General features: G+C 46.2%; 1 protein-coding gene across 1 annotated transcript; it reads right to left on the minus strand.

The window, feature by feature from the left end:
• Positions 1-210: 210 nt before the first annotated feature.
• On the minus strand, positions 211-27,178 carry PPIC (peptidylprolyl isomerase C). The gene is made up of 5 exons (XM_069753611.1): positions 26,993-27,178; positions 19,430-19,543; positions 4,429-4,522; positions 2,794-2,978; positions 211-422 (listed from the first exon to the last, which is right to left on the minus strand). The coding sequence occupies exons 1-5, from the start codon at positions 27,083-27,085 to the stop codon at positions 288-290; spliced, it is 621 nt and encodes a 206-aa protein (XP_069609712.1). The 5' UTR covers positions 27,086-27,178; the 3' UTR covers positions 211-287.

Below are 27,178 nucleotides of genomic sequence, written 5' to 3' on the forward strand. Positions count from 1 at the left end.
ACTACGCCTTGTGCCCTCACCACATCCACTCCACAATATTTTTTCTTTCTTTTCTGGGAGGCGGGGGGCTGGAGGAGTAAAATGGATTTTGTATGGAATGCCGATTTCGATGTATGCCCCTGCTGCTACCCTTACATTTTCATGGGGACGTAGAATATATCTAGGTTTTCATTGGATTTGGTTCATAGTACTCAGGAACACTTTGCAAAGTCTGATAAACATATTTACATTTATTATTCATCCTTTACCAAAAATACTATGAAAAGTTTCCCTGTTTTTCTAGACTTCTAATCTTTCCAATCTTCCACTTCAACCACAAATGGTTCCTTCACTGTGATTTGCCCACTCTCCGCAATGATGCAGTCCTGTAAAGGGCGGTCTTTGTCATCTGTCGGTTGGAGCTCTACGCCATGTACCACAGCCTGGTAGACAAAAGAAGAAAGATGGCAGTGCCAGGTTAATGGCGGCAAGTAGTGGACTGTGGTAACTCTTGTCTGCTTATTCCCCAGCCATTAAACAGCATTCTAGACTGTAAGTAAATGTACAAGTGGCTACACAGTCACCATCTCTAAAGATTTTGCTTAGTAAATGTATCCATTATATACAAAGATTTAATATACAAAGTAGTCTCACTAAAATGAATCCCTAGACGGATGTGCCAGCCTACTTTATTAGTCTCATTACACTGAGATAAAGGCATCCTACTGATACATTCAGACATTATGTGCATGAACCCAATAAAAATGGAGCCCCGTACATTGATGGCCTATTGTGACCCACAAAAACTGATCAAAATAAGACATGGACTGAGTTTAGCGGAACGGACACAAGGATCTATTATATTCTAAAAAAATATACATGTTCTTGGTAAGAAAAAACATCACGTGAAAAGACCTGGTTTACACACGGCGGATTCTTTAACTGTGAATTTCCAACAAAATCTGCCTATCTAGCGCAGCTACGTTGCAGGCTGTAAAATCTTTAAAAAGAGAACTCAGAAGTATGTAGATGAGATTTATTATATCAGCAAGAAAAATCTGCAGTTTCTACAAATAAGGCTAGGTCCAGACAAACACTCGGGAGATATATGCCCAGGCATCCGTCCACCATAGGAAACGTTTCTTTGCAGTGGCCCTTTGTATAGGAAAGCATAGTCTGATGCGCCTTTCTATACAATAAAACAATCATGCAATCACATAGCGTCCAGATGAAGGCAAAAAGAACACACTTTAGGCCCCAATCTGGATATAATGGTCACCAATGCCAGTGTTACAGTATTCGCTGGGAAAAGTTCCCTATTAGTGATGAGTGAACGTACTCAGATAAGGTGTTATTTGAGCATGCTCATATGCTAACAGAGCGTCTTGGGTGGGCTCAAAAAATATGTTTTAGTCCCTGCGGCTGCATGTCTCGCAGCTATTCGACAGCCGTAACACGTAGCGATTGCCTGCTTCTTAGGCAATCCCGGCATATGTTGTGGCTGTCGAATAGCTGCCAGACATGCAGCCACGGTGTCTCGAACATATCCAAGCACGTTCGCTCATCCCTGGGCTGTAACCAGTTTGCACGCAGTGTGCACCTAGTCTTAGTTGTGTTTTTGTAAAAATGATTTTTTTTTTGGTTTATATTGCAGGGAAAAAATTCTATGATGTGTTCGATGTGAATACTTTTCTGCAAATGATGACAGAAGTATTCTCAGAGTGATACCTTTATTGGCTAACCAGAAGATATGTTGGCAAGCTTTCAGAGCACAGTGGCTCCTTCTTCAGGCTAGATTACAAATAGATTAATAAGAAAAAGGCACAACATTTAAATGATACTAAAGTGGGACATGCTGTACGTTTTAAATTGGAAATCCACATTGCCATTAAGCCATAGATTTCAGACTAAAGGTACCGTCACACTAGACGATATCGCTAGCGATCCGTGACGTTGCAGCGTCCTCGCTAGCGATATCGTCCAGTGTGACAGGCAGCAGCGATCAGGCCCCTGCTGTGCTGTCGCTGGTCGGGGAAGAAAGTCCAGAACTTTATTTCGTCGCTGGACTCCCCGCAGACATCGCTGAATCGGCGTGTGTGACACCGATTCAGCGATGTCTTCACTGGTAACCAGGGTAAACATCGGGTAACTAAGCGCAAGGCCGCGCTTAGTAACCCGATGTTTACCCTGGTTACCATCCTAAAAGTAAAAAAAACAAACACTACATACTTACCTACAGCCGTCTGTCCTCCAGCGCTGTGCTCTGCACTCCTCCTGTACTGGCTGTGGGCGTCGGTCAGCCGGAAAGCAGAGCGGTGACGTCACCGCTCTGCTTTCCGGCCGCTGTGCTCACACAGACAGTACAGGAGGAGTGCAGAGCACAGCGCTGGAGGACAGACGGCTGTAGGTAAGTATGTAGTGTTTGGTTTTTTTTACTTTTAGGATGGTAACCAGGGTAAACATCGGGTTACTAAGCGCGGCCCTGCGCTTAGTTACCCGATGTTTACCCTGGTTACCGGCATCGTTGGTCGCTGGAGAGCGGTCTGTGTGACAGCTCTCCAGCGACCAAACAGCGACGCTGCAGCGATCCGGATCGTTGTCGGTATCGCTGCAGCGTCGCTAAGTGTGACGGTACCTTAAGACAAGTAGCCTATTTTGTAAAAAGCGAATACGAGTGCAGACTTGGGCAGTTCCAGCCGTGATTTCTGCTACCCGTTCGGGGGAAAATATGTAGTTTTGCACACAAAATATCCACCAGGTGAATATCACTTTCATGAGTTTTGCGAGACAGAAAAGTGCAGACGTATTCCTTACCATGCCATCTAAAACTTTGCCAAAAACAACATGCTTTCCATTCAGCCATAGGGGTCGCGTTGTGGAAATGAAGAACTGAGATCCATTTGTATCTGGCCCAGCATTGGCCATGCTCACCCACCCAATACCGTAATGCTTCAGCTTAAAGTTCTCGTCTGGAAACTCGTCTCCATAGATGCTTCTTCCTGCAAGAGGATCATGATCACTGCTAGAACATCTTAAATATATTGGGCCTCAGAACGATGGCCCATAACATATTTATTAATATAATTACAATTTCTACAAACACAGTCAGCAGATGGCAATGCTAAATGGTTTATTTAGGTGAAGTTACAGTAGGAGCATATTTAGCACTGGGTGATTTCTAGATATGGCAACCACTTTAGGCCTCATACATGTGGCCATATTACAGCTCTCGGCATGGATCCATAATAACGGCAGCAAAAGGACTCTAAGTGTCCTCATCTGTTTCCAACACCCTCATATGCAGGTATATTTTCAAGATTTCTTAAAGTAAAAAACTAAACATGACAATCGCCACCATGTGCAGTTACTGAAGTGTTTCCACTATAAGCATTGCTTGTATGAGTGAATACAATGCCTTATGGAGTCCATGTACATAGACCATGTACTGCAGTTATAGCCGTTAAATTAGTCTGTTTCCCTCCCTCGAGGATCTCTCACAGTCTGTGTGATTAGAATATAAAAGTGCCCCAACATCGTTTGGAGATGGGGAAATTATCTGTGTAAAATTCTGTTAAAAGACCTAGAAATAATAGCAGTAACCTATACAATGATAGTACACCCACCCATATTTGTACTTTAAAAGCATCTTACTAAATGCTCCTTATTAGAGATGAGAAGATTGCTTTGTGGTTCACAGTCCTGGTCATTGCTCTCTGGCCAACGCATGAGCTGGGTAAATTTCCTTGCCCTTTGGGATCCCAGGCTCAACTAATGATTTGTAGGGCTGGCTCAAAAAGGCTACTCCAGATAGACTTAGCGCAAGCCACTCTGTCTGGCAGATTAAAGGGAACCTGTCACCTGAATTTGGCGGGACTGGTTTTGGGTCATATGGGCGGAGTTTTCAGGTGTTTGATTCACCCTTTCCTTACCCGCTGGCTGCATGCTGGCTGCAATATTGGATTGAAGTTCATTCTCTGTCCTCCATAGTACACGACTGCACAAGGCAAGATTGCTTTGCGCAGGCGTGTACTATGGAGGACAGAGAATGAACTTCAATCCAATATTGCAGCCAGCATGCAGCCAGCGGGTAAGGAAAGGGTGAATCAAACACCTGAAAACTCCGCCCATATGACCCAAAACCAGTCCCGCCAAATTCAGGTGACAGAGTCCCTTTAAAAAAGAACCCGGTCTTCGTCCTTTATCACCACTTTGGTCTAAAAACGACATCACGCCAAGCCGACGAATCAAACACCGCATAGGGAGCCAAGCCGACGAATCAAACACCGCATAGGGAGCCAAGCCGACGAATCAAACACCGCATAGGGATACCTGGAAATTACCACAGCTCCTGTCCATGACTAGAGCACAGCGAGCTGCACCGGGATTGCACAAAGCGATCCCCTCATCTGTGTACTTTAATAAGTCATGAAAAGAGATGTAAATCTGTACCTCCAGTGCCATCTCCTGCTGTGAAATCTCCCCCTTGGATCATAAAGTCTTTGATGACTCTGTGGAATTTGCTGCCTTTATAGCCATAACCTTTCTGAAATGAAGAAACACAGAAAACATATGAATAGTAATGTCATCAATGTTATCTATAGAGCTGTACAGTCACATCACGTTTTGCTTGCAGCCATGCTCCACAATTAGGCCTACAGTGGCTTGCGAAAGTATTCGGCTCCCTGGAACTTTTCAACCTTTTCCACATATCATGCTTCAAATATAAAGATGCCAAATGTAAATTTTTGGTGAAGAATCAACAACAAGTGGAACACAATTGTGAAGTTGAACGAAATTTATTGGTTATTTTAAATTTTGTTTAAATTCAAAAACTGAAAAGTGGGGCGTGCAATATTATTCGGCCCCTTTACTTTCAGTGCAGCAAACTCACTCCAGAAGTTCATTGTGGATCTCTGAATGATCCAGTGTTGTCCTAAATGCCTAATGATGATAAATATAATCCACCTGTGTGTAATCAAGTCTCCGTATAAATGCACCTGCTCTGTGATAGTCTCAGGGTTCTGTTTGAAGCACAGAGAGCATCATGAAGACCAAGGAACACAACAGGCAGGTCCGTGATACGGTTGTGCAGAAGTTTAAAGCCGTATTTGGATACAAAATTATTTCCAAAACTTTAAACATCCCAAGGAGCACAGTGCAAGCGATCATATTGAAATGGAAGGAGTATCATACCACTGCAAATCTACCAAGACCCAGCCGTCCCTCTAAACTTTCATCTCAAACAAGGAGAAGACTGATCAGAGATGCAGCCAAGAGGCCCATGATCACTCTGGATGAACTGCAGAGATCTATAGCTGAGGTGGGACAGTCTGTCCATAGGACAACAATCAGTCGTACACTGCACAAATCTGGCCTTTACGGAAGAGTGGCAAGAAGAAAGCCATTTCTCAAAGATATCCATAAAAAGTGTTGTTTAAAGTTTGCAACAAGCCACCTTTGAGACACACCAAACGTGGAAGAAGGTGCTCTAGTCAGATGAAACCAAAATCGAACTTTTTGGCAACAATGCCAAACAATATGTTTGACATAAAGGCAACACAGCTCATCACCCTCAACACACCATCCCCACTGTCAAACATGGTGGTGGCAGCATCATGGTTTGGGCCTGCTTTTCTTCAGCAGGGACAGTGAAGATGGTTAAAATTGATAGGAAGATGGATGGAGCCAAATACAGGACCATTCTTGAAGAAAACCTGTCGGAGTCTGCAAAAGATCTGAGACTGGGAGGGAGATGTGTCTTCCAACAAGACAATGATCCCAAACAAAGCAAAATCTACAATGGAATGATTCACAAATAAACATATCCAGGTTTTAGAATGGCCAAGTCAAAGTCCAGACCTCAATCCAATCGAGAATCTGTGGAAAGAGCTGAAAACTGCTGTTCACAAACGATCTCCATCAAACCTCACTGAGCTCGAGCTGTCTGCCAGGGAAAAATGGGCAAGAATTTCAGGCTCTCGATTGTTATGATCAGGTGGCCTTGGAGCAGCATGAAATGACCTTCGCTGGAGCAGTGGTAACTTTACTGACCGCAAACCCTGATCCTATCACCGCAAATAGAAGTAGCCGTGGGGTGTGCCTAACCAGACCTAGACACCTCGACACAGCCGGAGAACTAAATATCCCGAAAGATGGAAATAGGAAAACTCTCTTGCCTCAGAGTAGGCCCCCGAAGGATAAGTAGCCCCCACAAATAATGACTGTGAGTAGGAGAGGAAAAGACATACGCAGACAGAAAACAGGGATAAGCAAAGGAGGCCACTACTACCTAGATAGAAAAGGATAGTACAGGATACTATGCGGTCAGCATAAAACACTACAAAATATCCACAGCAGAAAAATACAAAAACTCCACCACCTAACTAAAGATGTGGAGAGTATATCTGCGACTCCAGCGAATCCAATTAGACTGAGAAAAACATCAGGCACAGTCTAGCAGGAACAAAATAGAAACAAGATCAGCACAAAAAATAAACACACAGCCGTGTGTCTAAAAAAAGAAGCAAACACTTATCTTTGCTGAGATGGCAGCAAGCAGGAGAGGCCAGGCAGAGGAGCAACACTTCCAAAGGAACATTGACTACTGGCAAGGACTAATGAATCCTGCACAGCTAAATACCCCAGTCAGAATTGCAATTAGCCGAAACACCTGTCCAAGACTGCTGCTCAGGAATAACTGCATTACCATCAACAACCACCGGAGGGAGCCCAAGAGCAGAATTCACAACACTCGATGTACAAGACTGATAGAGACATACCCCAAGTGACTTGCAGCTGTAATCGCAGCAAAAGGTGGCGAAACAAAATATTAAGTTAAAGGGGCCGGATAATATTGCACGTCCCACTTTTAAATTTTTGAATTTCCACAAAAATTTAAAATAACCAATACATTTCGTTCAACTTCACAATTGTGTTCCACTTGTTGTTGATTCTTTACCAAAAATCTTTATGCTTGAAGCATGATATGTGGGAAAAGGTTGAAAAGTTCCAGGGGGCCGAATACTTTCGCAAGGCACTATAATTCAGATGTCGGTAATTTTTCACATACATATAAAATGGTCCAAGTTTGATCAGTGTTTGGATTGTAGTGTTTGGTCAGTGTGTCAGGTTTTATCTTTAGTATTTGGTCTGTATTTTTCACGGATGTACAAATGAATTAAAGGGGTTGTCCACTACTAGGACAACTCTTTCTTGAAATAAATGTTAAAAAAGTTAAAAAGTTGAAGTTAAAAAAATATACTAAAGTTAAAAAAAAAAAAGTTACAGCTATGTCAGCACTTCACCTTCATATTAATGGTGCAGGTTTCTTCTAGGAGTGCAGGGGTTATCTACTCAGTTGAGAGCTCCTGGATGCTTACCTGCCTTATGGCTTTCAGCTATTCACTGTTGGCCACTCCCCTCTGCTATGAAAACTGGATTCTGGCAACTAAGCATTGCCAGAGATAGCTTCATGCTACATGGTTCAGGAGTTGGTGTTGTGTTGTTTGAGAAGGTGTTTGATGGATTTATTTGAGACTATTGCTCAGTTTTGTTTGTGTGTGCAAATCCTCTCCTTCTACTTTGGTTTTTCCCATACTTCACTCCCGGTGTCTCCCTCTGTCGTTTGTGAATGCATTTTTGTATGATTGGTATTTTCCTTTATCCCTGTTCTTATTACCTTGTTAGTCTGGTTGGTGTATAGCCGAGAGAGATTAACTCATACTGAAAATATTGTAAAGCAAGCATACATTCTAAAATAGAAGTGTTAATAGTTTATTTTTATCAATTAACATAATGGAAAATGAATGAATAAAAGAGAAATCTAAATCAAATCAATATTTGTTGTGATCACCATTTGGCTTCAAAACAGCATCAATTTTTCTAGGTACATTTGCCCAAAGTCATGGATTTTGCATTATTATTGTCAGGAGTATGGGTAATCATAATCACTTATACTAAACAGATGATAATCATCATTTTCATATGTAGATTGAAACCGTCATTAACTGAAAGAGAAAGCGCTATGTAGGGGGTTTAAAACTGGGTGAGGAACGGCTAAACTCTGCTACAAAGGTGAGGTTGCAGGAGACTGTTCCATGTCACAGGTCATACACCATGGCAAAATTGACCACAGCAACAAGACACAATGCAGTTATACTGCATCAGCAAGATCTCAAAGCAGACTGTAGGATTTTCACAATTTGCAATTGAAGAAGCACTAAGATATGGGCAATGTTGAGAACCGTAGACACAGTGGTCAGCCAAGAAAACAGCAGATGAAAGACACATCATGCTTATTTCCGTTCCAAATTGCAAGACATCCACAGCAGTGCCGTCAGCTAATAACTGGCAGCAACCAGTGACATTAGAAAAGAAAATACCAGCTCACCAAGGCTCCAAGCATGCAGAGGCGCAGAATTTATGGGATAACGTTACAATATATGAAGAAAAAAGGAGGTTTCAGCTCCATAAAACCGCATGATCTTTATTAGGCAAACTGTTTCAAAAATTCCTTAGTGCTGTGAGGAACGTGTTTCGAATGCCAACTGCGTTCCTTGTCAAAGCTTTTTTCTTCAGCAACCAGCGATACCAGCTACAACCAACCAGTGATACCAGCTACCCCCATCTAGTGTGTAAAACAGTCTGGCAACATGTGGCCTTCATGAAAGAATTGCGGCCAAAAAGCCATACCTGCGACATAGAAACAAAGCAAAGAGACTCAACTATGCACGAAAACATAGGAACAGGGGCGCAGAACAATGTCAGCAGGTGCTCTAGAGTGAGTAGTCAAAATTTGAAATATTTGACTGTAAGAAAAGACAAGTTTGTTTCTCAAAGAGCTGGAGAGCGGCACAATAATGAGTGTCTGCAGGCAACAGTAAAGCAGGTTCTTGCATGTTTGGAACAGCATTTCAACAAATGTAGTGGGGTATTTGGTCAGCATTAATGGTGTCCTCAATGCCGACTAGTGATGAGCGAGTATACTCGTTGCTCGGGTTTTCCCGAGCACGCTCGGGTGATCTCCGAGTAATTGTAACTGCTCGGAGATTTAGTTTCCGTTGCCTCAGCTGCATGATTTACAGCTGATAGACAGCTTGAATACATGTGGGGATTCCCTAGCAACCAGGCAACCCCCACATGTACTCAGGCTGGCTAGCAGCCGTAAATCATGCAGCTGCGTCAACAAAAACTAAATCTAAATCTCTAAAACTAAAGTACACTCACTCATCACTAATGCTGACAAATATAGGCAGATACTTATCCATCATGCAATATCATCAGGGAGGCATCTGATATGCTCCAAATGTATTCTGCACCAGGACAATGGCACCAGACATAACCAATGCCATGAAGAACTATCTTCAGGGTGAAGAAGAACAAGGAGTCCTGGATGTGTTGTGGCTCCCACAGATCCCTGATCTCAACATCCTTTAGTCTGTGTGGGATTACATGAGGAGTTAATGAAAAAATAATAGGCGCACAGTCTCTAATTACTTAGTTAGCATAGAAAAAAGACCTAAAAAATTGAATTTATTAGATATGCATTAAAAGGATGGATAACATCGGTGACCAGAAAAATGCCCACAGGAAAATTGCCCACACGGAAAATTGCCCACACGGAAAATTGCCCACATGGAAAATTGCCAATTGCAGCATCACAAAGTTTCAGATCCATGATATTTGAGGTGCAAGGTGGAGAATGCCCACAGAAAATTGCTCATAGGCTGAATTATAGGTTAAATGCTCTGTAGGACAGGGGGATAGTATATGCATGTATACATGAGATGCTCTGCAGGGCAGAAAAAGAATAAATAATTATAGGAGAGATGCTCTGCAGGACAGAGAATAGCAAAGAGATATAGGTTAAATGCTCTGCAGGACAGGGGGATGTTATGCAGGTATACGTGAGATGCTCTGCAGGGCAGAAGAATAATATAGAATTACAGGTAAGTTGCTCTGCAGCACAGAGAATAGCAAAGAGATATAGGTTAAATGCTCTGCAGAACGGGAATAGTATGCAGTTATACGTGAGATGCTCTGCAGGGCAGAAGAATAATATAGTATTATAGGTAAGATGCTCTGCAGGACAGAGAATAGCAAAGAGATATAGGTTAAATGCTCTGCAGGACAGGGGGAGAGTATGCAGGTATACGTGAGATGCTCTGCAGGGCAGAAGAATAATATAGAATTATAGGTGAGATGCTCTGCAGGACAGAGAATAGCAAAGAGATATAGGTTAAATGCTCTGCAGGACAGGGGGATAGTATGCAGGTATATGTGAGATGCTCTGCAGGGCAGAATAATATAGAATTATAGGTGAGATGCTCTGCATGACAGAGAATAGCAAAGAGATATAGGTTAAATGCTCTGCAGGACAGGGGGATAGTATGCAGGTATACGTGAGAAGCTCTGCAGGGCAGAAGAATAATTACAGGTGAGTTGCTTTGCAGGACAGAGAATAGCAAAGAGATACAGTGGGGCAAAAAAGTATTTAGTCAGTCAGCAATAGTGCAAGTTCCACCACTTAAAAAGATGAGAGGCGTCTGTAATTTACATCATAAGTAGACCTCAACTATGGGAGACAAACTGAGAAAAAAAAATCCAGAAAATCACATTGTATGTTTTTTTATCATTTTTTTTGCATATTATGGTGGAAAATAAGTATTTGGTCAGAAACAAACAATCAAGATTTCTGGCTCTCACAGACCTGTAACGTCTTCTTTAAGAGTCTCTTCTTTCCTCCACTCATTACCTGTAGTAATGGCACCTGTTTAAACTTGTTATCAGTATAAAAAGACACCTGTGCACACCCTCAAACAGTCTGACTCCAAACTCCACTATGGTGAAGACCAAAGAGCTGTCAAAGGACACCAGAAACAAAATTGTAGCCCTGCACCAGGCTGGGAAGACTGAATCTGCAATAGCCAACCAGCTTGGAGTGAAGAAATCAACAGTGGGAGCAATAATTAGAAAATGGAAGACATACAAGACCACTGATAATCTCCCTCCATCTGGGGCTCCACGCAAAATCCCACCCCGTGGGGTCAGAATGATCTCAAGAACGGTGAGCAAAAATCCCAGAACCACGCGGGGGGACCTAGTGAATGAACTGCAGAGAGCTGGGACCAATGTAACAAGGCCTACCATAAGTAACACACTACGCCACCATGGACTCAGATCCTGCAGTGCCAGACGTGTCCCACTGCTTAAGCCAGTACATGTCCGGGCCCGTCTGAAGTTTGCTAGAGAGCATTTGGATGATCCAGAGGAGTTTTGGGAGAATGTCCTATGGTCTGATGAAACCAAACTGGAACTGTTTGGTAGAAACACAACTTGTCGTGTTTGGAGGAAAAAGAATACTGAGTTGCATCCATCAAACACCATACCTACTGTAAAGCATGGTGGTGGAAACATCATGCTTTGGGGCTGTTTCTCTGCAAAGGGGCCAGGACGACTGATCCGGGTACATGAAAGAATGAATGGGGCCATGTATCGTGAGATTTTGAGTGCAAACCTCCTTCCATCAGCAAGGGCATTGAAGATGAAACGTGGCTGGGTCTTTCAACATGACAATGATCCAAAGCACACCACCAGGGCAACGAAGGAGTGGCTTCGTAAGAAGCATTTCAAGGTCCTGGAGTGGCCTAGCCAGTCTCCAGATCTCAACCCTATAGAAAACCATTGGAGGGAGTTGAAAGTCCGTGTTGCCAAGCGAAAAGCCAAAAACATCACTGCTCTAGAGGAGATCTGCATGGAGGAATGGGCCAACATACCAACAACAGTGTGTGGCAACCTTGTGAAGACTTACAGAAAACGTTTGACCTCTGTCATTGCCAACAAAGGATATATTACAAAGTATTGAGATGAAATTTTGTTTCTGACCTCGTCCTCCTCCTCCTCCTCCTCTTCCTCCTCCTCTTCCTCTTCCTCCTCGTAACTCCACAGATAATACAGTGATTCTTTTGTGAGCACTGATAGCAGTGATGGCTCCTCTGGATCACACTGCTGCTGTTTCTGCATGTGCTGCTGTTCTGGGCTGGTGGGAGGAGTAAGGCAGAATCAGTGAGAGATGAGAGCAGACTAGATCTATCTATTGCTGATAATGACAGACTGCTACAAACCACAGATCTTCAGCATGTTTGCAGTTTTGCACTAGGGCAGCTGTAAATCACAAGTTGATCACACATCATGTGAACATCCTCACCTTTCACCTCAAATATCACAGATCTGAAACTTTGTGATGCTGCAATTGTGCAATTTTCCATGTGAGCAATTTTCCATGTGGGCAATTTTCCGTATGGGCAAATTTCTGTGTGGGCAATTTTCCGTGTGGGAAATTTTCCGTGTGGGGAATTTTCCGTGTGGGCAATTTTCTGTGTGGGCAATTTTCAGGGAACCGTCTTTCATTGGCTGTTATCCATCCATTTAATGCATATCTAATAAATACTATTCTTTAGGTCTTTTTTATATTACATGAGGAGATAGAAGAAGGAATTGAACAAGACTACATTCAAAAAAGATCTGTGGTTAGACCTCAAAGATGTTTAGAAAAATCTCTCTGCAGAGTTCCTTCAAAAACTATGTCCAAGTGTCTTTTGAAGGCAAAGGGTGGTTGCACCAAGTAATGATTTTAGATTTTCATTTTACTCATTCAGTTGAATGTTGTTACAACAAAATTCAAAAACAAAAAGAGCAAAACTAAAAATGTCTGTGTTCTTAAGGTCGGTTTCACACGTCCAGATAATTCCAGTACCATATAAAATCGGTACTGGAGTTATCCGTGTCCGTGTGTCCATGTGCTCATGTGGCACATCAGTGTGGCACACGTGTGCCGCCCGTGTGCCCACTGGGTACCACACCCACCATGCAGGAGACAGCGCTAAAGTTTAGCGCTGTCCCCTGCATCGTGCTGAATCCGCGATTCATATCTTCCCTGCAGCAGCGTTTGCTTCATAGAAGATATGAATAATAGTGTTTAAAATAAAGATCTATGTGCACAAACTGTGCGCCCGCCTGCTGTTCTGAAAATACTCACCCGCCTCCCTCGTTGGCTGTCGCTGCTTCCTAATCTGGTCGCATCTTCTCCTGTATGCGGTCACGTGGGGCCGCCGATTACAGTAATGAATATGCGGCTCCACCCCTATGGGAGGTGGAGCCGCATATTCATTACTGTAAATGAGCGGCCCCAGGTGACCGCATACAGGAGAAGATGCGGCCAGACCAGGAAGCAGCGACAGCCAACGAGGGAGGCGGGTGAGTATTTTCAGAACAGCGGGGGGGGGGGGGGCGCACAGGGGTTGGGAGGGCGGGGGGCACATAGATCTTTATTTTAAACACTATTATTCATATCTTCTATGCAGCAAACGCTGCTGCAGGGAAGACATGAATCGCGTATTCAGCACCAGTGGGGGGACAGCGCTTAATGTAGCGCTCTCCCCTGCACGGCACATGGACTGCACAAGGACAACGTCCGTGTGCGGTACGTGTTTTACACGGACCCATTGACTTTAATGGGTCTGTGTAATACGTGCGCTCCCACGAACACTGACTTGTCTCCATGTTTGGCACACGGAGACACGGTCCGCAAAAATCACTGACATCTGAACAGATGCAGTGATTTTTATGTGTCTACGTGTGTCAGTGTCTCCGGTACGTGAGGAAACTGTCACCTCACGTACTGGAGACACTGACGTGTGAAACAGGCCTAAGGCTGTGTTCTTACACAGATACGGCAAGAACATTTTAGTAGCTATTCCTGAAGTATCTGTCAAATGGATAAATTATACTCTATAGGTCACAAATGTTTTAAATGGATACCTAGGGTGCCCAAATGTATTGGATATCAGTATATTGAGTACCGTATATACTCGAGTATAAGCCGAGATTTTCAGCCCAAATTTTTGGGCTGAAAGTGCCCCTCTCGGCTTATACTCGAGTCACTGTAGCGGTGGGGTCGGCGGGTGAGGGGGAGAGGGCGCTGAGGTATACTTACCTAGTCCCAGCGATCCTGGCGCTCCCCGCCTGTCCCACGGTCTTCTGTGCTGCAGCTTCTTCCCCTCTTCAGCGGTCACGTGGGACCGCTCATTAGAGAAATGAATATGCGGCTCCACCTCCCAGAGGGGTGGAGCCACATATTAATTTCTCTAATCAGCGGTGCCGGTGACCGCTGATAGAGGAAGAGGATGCAGCACAGAAGACCGTGGGACAGGCCGGGAGCGCCAGGATCGCTGGGACTAGGTAAGTATGTCATATTCACCTGTCCACGTTCCAGCCGCCGGGCGCCGCTCCATCTTCCCGGCGCCGCTCCATCTTCCCGGCGTCTATCTGCGCTCTGACTGTGCAGGTCAGAGGGCGCGATGACGCATATAGTGTGCGCGGCGCCCTCTGCCTGATCAGTCAGTGCGCAGAGACGCCGGGACCGGACGCTGGGAGCTGCAATCAAGAGAGGTGAGTATGGCTTTTTTTTTTTTTTTATTGCAGCAGCAGCAGCAGCGGCACAGATTTATGTGGAGCATCTATGGGGAAATATGAATGGTGCAGAGCACTGTATGGGGCACAGCTATGGGACAAAAATGAATGGTGCAGAGCATATATGGGGCACAGATATGGGTCAATATGAACGGTGCAGAGCACTGTATGGGGCACAGCTATGGGGAAATATGAACGGTGCAGAGCACTATATGGGGCACAGATATGGGGAAATATGAATGGTGCAGAGCACTATATGGCACAGATATGGGGCAATATGAACGGTGCAGAGCATATATGGGGCACAGATATGGGGCAATATGAACGGTGCAGAGCACTATATGGGGCACAGATATGGGGAAATATGAACGGTGCAGAGCACTATATGGCACAGATATGGGGCAATATGAACGGTGCAGAGCACTATATGGGGCACAGCTATGGGGAAATATGAACGGTGCAGAGCACTATATGGGGCACAGATATGGGGAAATATGAACGGTGCAGAGCACTATATGGCACAGATATGGGGAAATATGAACGGTGCAGAGCACTATATGGCACAGATATGGGGCAATATGAACGGTGCAGAGCACTATATGGGGCAATATGAATGGTGCAGAGCATATATGGGGCACAGATATGGGGCAATATGAACGGTGCAGAGCACTATATGGCACAGCTATGGGGCAATAATGAACGGTGCAGAGCACTATATGGCACAGCTATGGGGAAATAATGAACGGTGCAGAGCACTATATGGCACAGCTATGGGGAAATAATGATCTATTTTTATTTTTGAAATTCACCGGTAAATGCTGCATTTCCACCCTAGGCTTATACTCGAGTCAATAAGTTTTCCCAGTTTTTTGTGGCAAAATTAGGGGGGTCGGCTTATACTCGGGTCGGCTTATACTCGAGTATATACGGTATATGTTTTAACAAATGATCTTTTGGTGATCAAATGTTTTGGTGACACAGCCAAACACATTTTGGTCCATGCTGGATGTTACAATTACTCAAACAGTGCTATCCGTAAGCTATTATGGTACCTGTTTGACAGATTTGTCATGAATAGTTATTAAAAAGCTCAAAATGTAAAATGGATCCCGCATTAGTCTATACTGCAGATGATGCATGCTATGTAACCTGTATTGCTGTATTTTCCTAGTGTGAATGTTGAATAGAAAGAAAAAGAAAACCCGATGTGACTATGGCCTACCGCTAAGGATATTAGTGGATTAGCGGATATTGGGACTCAGGTGACACAAATTTGGAATAAAGCACATTAGCCTGGAGTTTTATTAATATCCCCTCATTATAAGAAGGTGGCTTGAGCTTAAATAGAAACAGAGATGGCTTTGTGCACTTCCGGAGCGGCTGCCAGCTGCTCCTGACACTATCCATACAGCAAACAGGCGCTTCCCTGTCAGCACGCTTGGACGCTGGAAGCCGTGAGTCATGTTTATGGACATCAACCATGTTTCCACGTCATGTCTGATGATGTAGCATTCAGCCTTCTTTACAGGACAGAGCCGAGTGCAGGGAGCTACTGGTGGAGGCGCACAGTTCATATACTATAACGGATATCGAAGGAAACACCACTCACAGACCGGGACTAAAACAGGGAAAAAGTGTAGAGTGTGCAAGAGTCGACCAATCAGATTTCAGCTCTGAGTAATGAGAACTGGAATCTGATTGGTTGCTATAAGTTGTAGATTCCAATCCACAAGGCCAGGGCCCTCTCCCTTCAGTACCGGTCTGCAAGTGCTAATTTGTTCACCTTAATTTACATCTGTATTTTGTATGTACCTCCTTGGAAAACCCCTATGGAACCAGTGGTGCTCTAAAAATAAAAAAAGCTATTCCTTTCTTCCTATTTGGCTAAATCTACCCATTATGACTCCACATACCCTAGAGGTGTCTGATAGACCTGCTGAAAATGGTTCCATTTAGGTGTCTGATTTCCAAGGTGCGAACGTGGCCTGACGCTGTCTGCCTTATAGTAATGGGAAAAATCACATTACAATGGTGAACAGATACAACTGTGTAATACATCACAACTGCTCTTCTGCCATAATCAAATCCTGTTTTTTTCCATCATTGGATCAGAACAATGAAATTGACAGTCCCAAATCTCACATGAAGGTCACCTATGTCACTGAGCGAGTCCATTGATAAGGTTTTCTTGTGGTTGTTCTGATTTTCATTCATTTTTGGTCAGTATGTCAATTTGTACCAACAGTGAGCCATCCGGTTTTATTCTTAGGAGAAAAAAATAAATCCAAGCTTCTATTAAACAGTTTACACGGACAGCATGCTAACGTCTACCTTGTGTCATTCTATGTTTTTCACGGTCCCACTGAACTATACTATCTATGCTCATAGACTATCATGATTATGTGCTAATCCGTGAAAAACAAATATACAGAACGTAAAAATGGACGCCTAAATGAGGATCTGTAATAGGATGTTAGGGCTAGCGGAACGCACCAAGTAATAGAGAGATTGATACGAGGTGTGTTTGCAGCCCGGGGTCCACCGTGCAGAGAAACCTGCTGCAAAGAAATGGCGGATGGACACTGAGCTCTCACGTGGGTTTAACTTCACCCCGTATGAAATGAAAGCGAGCTCTGTTGCCTCACAGAGTCACACTGTACACAGAGAATAATACCCTAACTAGGGTTGTGCTTGCTCTGGAACACTTCTGTGGCAACCGCACACATGAAGGAACCAGATGCTAAGCCAAGACTAATTGCCCCCACTGACGCTAGCTGCCTGCCTGAGTGTACAGCCCCAAAGCTAAACAGACTCACACCACATATAAACTGAGTGGTAGAGTATCCACTGGCAACAGCCAAACACAAATGATACTAGAGCATGGCCGTATGGCCATGCGAACCTTTTATAGTTGTAGCTCTCCAGGACCTTCCTAGTGGACCAATAGGAGCTGCTACAGGACCTGAGCGTGTGACCCCCGAATTCCAATGAGAGGTCTTCCCTTGGGCATGCTCAGAAGGAGAAAAGCAGGACTTAGTCCCAGGAGCGCCTGCTTGCCGCCAAACAGTACTGTTTATAATGGCTGAACCTGGAAGGGCAGCAGTAACCAAACATGCAGTATCTGTCAGAGCCAGGCGCTGGGACCAACGTCTCTGCTGAGCAGGTTCCACTGCGGCTGGAGAAGAACGGGAGACCGCAGCGGACATGGTTCGAGATTCCCCCTGTGCAGCGGCAGGAATTCGACACTTTCCTTAACTGAATATATTACAGTATTTTTCAGGCTGTAAGACTACAGGCGCACCCAGGTTTAGACACGTACAGACACACACCCATTATAATCTATAGGGCTGAGCACATGTCCATCTTTTCACATGGACCATGTGTCCGTGTGACCCTCATGCAGACATGTCTGTTTTTTTCCAGCAGCAATGCTGCTCACACGCACATGGATGACAAAGTGTGACATCACTGTGCAGTCCGTGTGACACATATCGGAATAGAATGCAGAATAGAAAATGAAAGATGTTTAGGTGTTCAAAAATGTGCAAAGATAGCGCTAGATAGATATCTGTGAAATATTTAATTTGTACCGTGTGTGTTGGCTACTCAACGTGCAATAAGATAATAAATAAATGAATAAAACATTGTGTTGTCCCCACCATTTTTGATAACCAGCAATGGGAAAGCAGACAGCTGTGGGCTAATATTATCAGGCTAGGAAGGACCAAGATTATTGGGCGCTTTCCAGCCTAAAAATACCAGCCCGCGGCAAGTGGGGCATTACATTAGATGCTCCAATTCAGGTGCTTCAACTCGGCTCTTCCCGATTGCCCTGGGGAGTTGGAAATTGGGGTAATGGTAGTTGGGATTGATGTCAGCTGTGATTTGCCTGCATATTCTGCAGGAACAACCACATTCATATGTATGAAACAGATCTTGTGTCACATGTCTCCCAGGAACACATTATTATTATTATTTATTGTTATAGCGCCATTTATTCCATGGCGCTTTACATGCGAGCACATCGGCCTGATATGAGAGGACCTGTCGCTTCTCCCAATTTGTCTTTTGTAGTAAATATTTGCATTCCTTAAGAAATGATTGCAGTAATCATAGAAATCAACGCTGCACAGATCATACGCAGCTCCTAAGAGAAATATGTGGATGTTACCCTTTCCTTTATCAGCGAGGTCTCTGCCCAATCTGACATTGCCCAATCAGTACGACAAGGGGAAGGGTAACACTCAGGTGTCAATCTATTAGGGGGAACGGGACATTGCAGAGAATTGATTGCCCATAGTTGTTATTTTATGAAGAATGCAAACATTTACTAAAATGGTCATTTCTGCAGAGATGAAAGTGGGAATTCACATCTGAACTAGGAGCCTCCATCATGGTTTTCTGCAGACAGGAGGGAATAAATCGCTCAACGTGCAGTGAATGACCAAATCTAAATTACTGCTGACCATCAGGAAATGAGTCCAAAGAAAGTAAAGCTGATCGGCACCTCCAAAAAATAGATAAAATAATAAAATTATATTCCTTATGTATCAGACAACTAAAATCTGGCGGTGATAGAAAAGACACTCTGACGCGTTTCTGGCGCTGTGAACACACACACAGCGTCAGAGTGTCTTTTCTATCACCACCATGTGGATTTTAATTGTTTGATACTTATAGAATAAAATTGTATCTAGTTTTTGGAGGTGCCAATAATCTTTACTTTCTTTAAACACCGTTTTTTTTAACGTTTTTACCAAGGAAATGGAGCAGCACGATGCGCAGGGTTTTTTTGTTACCTTGCCGGACGCCATGGAGGAAACCTGACAGATCCCATCATAATGGGGTCTATCGCGTGCCGTCCATGTGACTAATCGGTCCCAGGATGGAATCGTTTTCTTTTCTTATAACAAAACATAAAAAGAGACTTCCTGATGCAAATGTGAACTTCGCCTAAGAACAGCGGGAAGAAAATACTTACTTCTCCAGTTGCTAAAGTGACAAAGTTTTTCACAGTTTTTGGGACGACCTTCCCGAATAAGCCAATGATGATGCGGCCGGCATTCCTGTCACCTATCTTTATGTCGAAGAAAACCTGCAAATAAAGACACTGGGTCACATGGGGTCCCGGAGATGGGGAGATGTCACACACATAGGCGGCCTGTGACGTCTTATTTCTCAGCAGGATGGGGAACATCTTCCCAGCTGTCGGGGGAATGTGGCGGAGCGGTGTGATCGTGTTCCTGCAGTGTACCTGACACCACGAATGTAATGAGTAAAGGGCGAGCTAAACTCTCAAGGTCACATTGTTCACAATCCAAGCAGTTTGCCCTCAAGTCTTATTGAGGAGCGTGGACATTCCAGGATAAGGGGACGTCTGAGATGTATGAGGGAGAGCGGAACGTCTTCATTCTCCAAAATTCAGTCATTTCTGAAGAGCAGGAGGACAAGGCCTGGGCCTGACGGGGACATGTCTGTGCGACTTGTCTGCGACTTTCCATCGCATGACCATTGAAGAGCGGCGGTGTTTAGTCACATGTGACTCGCACTGAAGTCCTTGGCCAATGAGACACGTGCCACTTGCAACCAGCGACCGAACATTGGAAACATTGGCGACTCTGCTGCATTCAGAAGGTCGCAGGTCCCAATGGGAAATCACTGGATACTATGTGACGCCACGATCTCCATGTTGCCGTGTCCTCCTTTCCTATCCTCACCCTGGAGACACCTCATCTTGTGTTCTGTATGTCAGTAAATGCAACTTGTTGGTAACATTTCTACAGCCATTCTTTCTTGCTGCCTAAACAACTCCACATTTAGTTGTTTAGAGGTTGGGTGAAGCCATTTATTGTCAAACTTCTGTGTTTTCTCTTTTTACATCATAATGACAACCCAAAACATCCAAATGACCCTGATCAAAAGTTTACATACCCTGGTGATTTTAGCCTGATAATATGCACAGAAGTTGACACAAATAGGTTTGAATGGCTACTAAAAATAACATCCTCACCTGTGACCTGTTTGCTTGTAATCAGTGTGTGTGCATAAAAGCTGAGTGAGTTTCTGGGATCCAGACAGACTCTTGCATCTTTCATCCAGCCACTGACGTTTCTGGATTGTGAGTCATGGGGAAAGCAAAAGAATTGTCAACAGATCTACTGGAAAAGGTAGTTAAACTGTATGAAACAAGAATGGGATACAAAAAGATATCCAAGGAATTGATAATGCCAGTCAGCAGAGTTCAAACTGGGATTAACAAATGGAAAATCAGGGGCTCTGTAAAAACAAAACCACGGTCAGGTAGATCAACAAAAATGTCATCCACAACTGCCAGGAAAATTGTTTGTGATGTAAAGACAAACCCACAAAAAACATCAGCTGAAATACTGGACTCTCTGAAAACTAGCGGTGTGGCTGTTTCAAGAAGCACAATAAGGAGGCACTTGAAGAAAAATGGGCTGCATGGTCGATTCGCCAGAAGAAAGCCATTACTGCACAAATGCCACACAGTATCTCGCCTACAATACGCAAAACAGTACAGAGACAAGCCTCAAAACTTCAGGAACAAGGTAATTTGGATTTATAAGACCAAAACTGAACTTTTTGACCACAACCATAAGTGTTACATTTGGAAAGAGGTCAACAAGTCCTATGATGAAAGGAACACCATTCCTACTGTAAAGCACGGAGGTGGATTGCTGATGTTTTGGGGATGTGTGAGCTACAAAGGCTGAGGAAAGTTGGTCAAAATTGAAGGAAAGATGAATGCAGCACGTTATCAGCAAATACTGGAGGCATATTTGCAATCATCAGCCCTAAAGCTGCGCATGGGACATACTTGGGACATTCCAACATGACAATGATTGAAAACACAAGGCCAAGTCTACCTGTCATTGGCTACAGCAGAACAAAGTGAGGGTTCTGGAGTGACCATCTCAGTCACCTGATCTCAATATCATTGAGCCGCTCTGGGGAGATCTCAAGTTCATGCTAGACAGCCCAGGAATTTACAGGAACTGGAGGCTTTTTGCCAAGAAGAGTGGGCAGCTTTACCATCTGAGAAAATAACCTCATCCACCAGTACCACAAAAGACTTCAAACTGTCATTGATGTTAGAGGGGGCAATACACGGTATTAAGAAATGGGGTATGTGAACTTTTGATCATGGTCATTTGGATTTTTTGGCTTGTCATTATTATATGAAAAGAGAAAACACAGTAGTTTGACAAATGGCTTCACCCAACCACTAACCATGAGCAGAGAAAAAGGTTTTGGTGTTATCATTAATATTCTCTGAAAAAAGGCCAAGAAAGCAAAAATTCTGCCGGGGTATGTAAACTTTTGAGCACATCTGTAAGTATCTACTCGGGGCTCAGGCTAGAGTCACACCAGCGTATATTCTCTCATCCAAGAGGATTGGGCAGATTATGCTAATCACCCTCTGATCAGAGTTTGGTGATATGGAGTGATCTGATTTTCTGATAAGGGGCGGGTTTAAAAACAATTCTCCATTTTCTCCATTCTGTCAGTCCATGGATATCCAACTGTACTCAGATGTCATCTGAGTGCAGTCCGATGTTTTCCATGCACTCATTGGCTTACATGACCGGGTGCGATATCTGATCAAACTCGGACACTGATTTTTTTCCTTGGACGGACTCAGTACAGGGATAAAAAAAAAAATCGGACATGTGCAGCCCCTAGACTAACATTGGTCTGAGTGTGATCTGATGATTTGTTGGATCGCACTCAGCCCAAAAATACAGTCATGTGCATGAGTTCTTAATCTATAAAGTCACCATGATTGTGTGCCATGAAGTCTGTAATGTTGCATCTAATGATTGTCAATGGGGTTGAGGAACCCATTATAATATATATATATATATATATATATATATACCGTATATACACACACACACACACACAGACACGTGCATCTCACAAAATTAGAATGTCATCAAAAAGTTAATTTATTTCCGTTCTTCAATACAAAAAGTGAAACTCATATATTACATTACAAACAGAGTGATCTATTTCGAGTATTTATTTCTGTTAATGTTGATGATTATGGCTTACAGCCAATGAAAACCCAAAAGTCATTATCTCAGTAAATTAGAATAATTAACAAAAAACACCAGCAAAGGCTTCCTAAGCGTTTAAAAGGATCCCTTAATCTGTTTTCAGTAGGCTCCATAATCATGGGGAAGACTGCTGACTTGAAAGATGTCCAGAAGGCAGCCACTGACACACTCCACAAGGAGGGTAAGCTACAAAAGGTGAGTTTCACTTTTTGTATGGAAGAAATGAAAAAAAATTAACTTTTTGATGATATTGCAGGGTTGATATATATATACAATATATACACACACTCTGCAGGGCTATTATATATCTATAGTAGTGCACTGCAGGGTTATTATAGGTACCTCAGCTCGGAATGTACAAGTTCTTTATAACTGTGCCAGGACAGTCGCTTACACTACACTTCCCAGTTTCGGGCAGTGCCACGACAGTCGCTTACACTACACTTCCCCGATACCGGGCAGTGCCAGGACAGTCGCTTACACTACACTTCCCCGGTACCGGGCAGTGCCAGGACAGTCGCTTACACTACACTTCCCCGGTACCGGGCAGTGCCAGGACAGTCGCTTACACTACACTTCCCCGATACCGGGCAGTGCCAGGACAGTCGCTTACACTACACTTCCCCGGTACCGGGCAGTGCTAGGACAGTCGCTTACACTACACTCTCCCGATACCGGGCAGTGCCAGGACAGTCGCTTACACTACACTTCCCCGATACCAGGCAGTGCCAGGACAGTCGCTTACACTACACTTCCCCGGTACCGGGCAGTGCCAGGACAGTCGCTTACACTACACTTCCCCCGTACCGGGCAGTGCCAGGACAGTCGCTTACACTACACTCCCCCGATACCGGGCAGTGCCAGGACAGTCGCTTACACTACACTTCCCCGGTACCGGGCAGTGCCAGGACAGTTGCTTACACTACACTTCCCCGGTACCGGGCAGTGCCAGGACAGTCGCTTACACTACACTTCCCCGATACCGGCCAGTGCCAGGACAGTCGCTTACACTACACTTCCCCGATACCGGGCAGTGCCAGGACAGTCGCTTACACTACACTTCCCCGGTATCGGGCAGTGCCAGGACAGTCGCTTACACTACACTTCCCCGGTACCGGGCAGTGCCAGGACAGTCGCTTACACTACACTTCCCCGATACCGGCCAGTGCCAGGACAGTCGCTTACACTACACTTCCCCGATACCGGGCAGTGCCAGGACAGTCGCTTACACTACACTTCCCAGTTTCGGGTAGTGCCACGACAGTCGCTTACACTACACTTCCCCGGTACCGGCCAGTGCCAGGACAGTCGCTTACACTACACTTCCCCGATACCGGGCAGTGCCAGGACAGTCGCTTACACTACACTTCCCAGTTTCGGGTAGTGCCAGGACAGTCGCTTACACTAAACTTCCCCGATACCGGCCAGTGCCAGGACAGTCGCTTACACTACACTTCCCCGGTACCGGGCAGTGCCAGGACAGTCGCTTACACTACACTTCCCCGGTACCGGACAGTGCCAGGACAGTCGCTTACACTACACTTCCCCAGTACCGGGCAGTGCCAGGACAGTCGCTTACACTACACTTCCCCGGTACCGGGCAGTGCCAGGACAGTCGCTTACACTACACTTCCCCGGTACCGGGCAGTGCCAGGACAGTCGCTTACAGTACACTTCCCCGGTACCGGGCAGTGCCAGGACAGTCGCTTACACTACACTTCCCCGGTACCGGACAGTGCCAGGACAGTCGCTTACACTACACTTCCCCAGTACCGGGCAGTGCCAGGACAGTCGCTTACAGTACACTTCCCCGGTACCGGGCAGTGCCAGGACAGTCGCTTACACTACACTTCCCCGGTACCGGGCAGTGCCAGGACAGTCGCTTACACTAAACTTCCCCGGTACCGGGCAGTGCCAGGACAGTCGCTTACACTACACCTCCCGGTATCGGGCAGTGCCAGGACAGTCGCTTACACTACACTTCCCCCGTACCGGGCAGTGCCAGGACAGTCGCTTACACTACACTTCCCCGATACCGGGCAGTGCCAGGACAGTCGCTTACACTACACTTCCCCGGTACCGGGCAGTGCCAGGACAGTCGCTTACACTACACTTCCCCGGTACCGGGCAGTGCCAGGACAGTCGCTTACACTACACTTCCTCGATACCGGCCAGTGCCAGGACAGTCGCTTACACTACACTTCCCCGATACCGGGCAGTGCCAGGACAGTCGCTTACACTACACTTCCCCGGTATCGGGCAGTGCCAGAACAGTCGCTTACACTACACTTCCCCGGTACCGGGCAGTGCCAGGACAGTCGCTTACACTAAACTTCCCCGATACCGGCCAGTGCCAGGACAGTCGCTTACACTACACTTCCCCGGTACCGGGCAGTGCCAGGACAGTCGCTTACACTACACTTCCCCGGTACCGGACAGTGCCAGGACAGTCGCTTACACTACACTTCCCCGGTACCAGGCAGTGCCAGGACAGTCGCTTACACTACACTTCCCCGGTACCAGGCAGTGCCAGGACAGTCGCTTACACTACACTTCCCCGGTACCGGGCAGTGCCAGGACAGTCGCTTACACTACACTTCCCCGGTACCAGGCAGTGCCAGGACAGTCGCTTACACTACACTTCCCCGGTACCAGGCAGTGCCAGGACAGTCGCTTACACTACACTTCCCCGGTACCGGGCAGTGCCAGGACAGTCGCTTACACTACACTTCCCCGGTACCAGGCAGTGCCAGGACAGTCGCTTACACTACACTTCCCCGGTACCGGGCAGTGCCAGGACAGTCGCTTACAGTACACTTCCCCGGTACCAGGCAGTGCCAGGACAGTCGCTTACACTACACTTCCCCAGTACCGGGCAGTGCCAGGACAGTCGCTTACACTACACTTCCCCGGTACCAGGCAGTGCCAGGACAGTCGCTTACACTACACTTCCCCGGTACCGGGCAGTGCCAGGACAGTCGCTTACACTACACTTCCCCGGTACCAGGCAGTGCCAGGACAGTCGCTTACACTACACTTCCCCGGTACCGGGCAGTGCCAGGACAGTCGCTTACAGTACACTTCCCCGGTACCGGGCAGTGCCAGGACAGTCGCTTACAGTACACTTCCCCGGTACCGGGCAGTGCCAGGACAGTCGCTTACACTACACTTCCCCAGTACCGGGCAGTGCCAGGACAGTCGCTTACACTACTCTTCCCCGGTACCGGACAGTGCCAGGACAGTCGCTTACAGTACACTTCCCCGGTACCGGGCAGTGCCAGGACAGTCGCTTACAGTACACTTCCCCGGTACCGGGCAGTGCCAGGACAGTCGCTTACAGTACACTTCCCCGGTACCGGGCAGTGCCAGGACAGTCGCTTACACTACACTTCCCCAGTACCGGGCAGTGCCAGGACAGTCGCTTACACTACACTTCCCCGGTACCGGACAGTGCCAGGACAGTCGCTTACACTACACTTCCCCGGTACCGGGCAGTGCCAGGACAGTCGCTTACAGTACACTTCCCCGGTACCGGGCAGTGCCAGGACAGTCGCTTACAGTACACTTCCCCGATACCGGGCAGTGCCAGGACAGTCGCTTACAGTACACTTCCCCGGTACCGGGCAGTGCCAGGACAGTCGCTTACAGTACACTTCCCCGGTACCGGGCAGTGCCAGGACAGTCGCTTACAGTACACTTCCCCGGTACCGGGCAGTGCCAGGACAGTCGCTTACACTACACTTCCCCGGTACCAGGCAGTGCCAGGACAGTCGCTTACACTACACTTCCCCGGTACCGGGCAGTGCCAGGACAGTCGCTTACACTACACTTCCCCGGTACCGGGCAGTGCCAGGACAGCCGCTTACACTACACTTCCCCGGTACCGGGCAGTGCCAGGACAGTCGCTTACAGTACACTTCCCCGGTACCGGGCAGTGCCAGGACAGTCGCTTACAGTACACTTCCCCGGTACCGGGCAGTGCCAGGACAGTCGCTTACACTACACTTCCCCGGTACCAGGCAGTGCCAGGACAGTCGCTTACACTACACTTCCCCGGTACCGGGCAGTGCCAGGACAGTCGCTTACACTACACTTCCCCGGTACCAGGCAGTGCCAGGACAGTCGCTTACACTACACTTCCCCAGTACCGGGCAGTGCCAGGACAGTCGCTTACACTACACTTCCCCGGTACCGGGCAGTGCCAGGACAGTCGCTTACACTACACTTCCCCGGTACCGGGCAGTGCCAGGACAGTCGCTTACACTACACTTCCCCGGTACCGGGCAGTGCCCGCAGTTCTGCACTGATCATGGGGGAAGCGCTAGACTCTGAACCATGGCTTCTATGCAGCGAAGTTGGGGGTCGGATAAGCGGTGCCTGTGGCCAGAGATGGTGCCGGTATGTGCCCTCCCCCTGCCCCCTATGCACCACACACGGAGCTCACCGTCCTCGCCGGTCAATACCTTGTGTGTGACCACCGGCCCCCGCTTCTTATAACAGTCCGCCCCCGGTATGGTGTGGAGGGTGCAGCACAGCAGGAGCAGCGCCCGGTACATCCTGCTCCCGTCCCCCGGTCACAGCTGGCCAGATGTCAGCCCCCTGTGCTCCGCTCCCAGCCGCCAACGTCAGCACGAGGGGAGGGAGGGGGT

Source organism: Ranitomeya imitator, chromosome 1, assembly GCF_032444005.1.
Source record: "Ranitomeya imitator isolate aRanImi1 chromosome 1, aRanImi1.pri, whole genome shotgun sequence".
Classification (NCBI taxonomy): domain Eukaryota; kingdom Metazoa; phylum Chordata; class Amphibia; order Anura; family Dendrobatidae; genus Ranitomeya; species Ranitomeya imitator.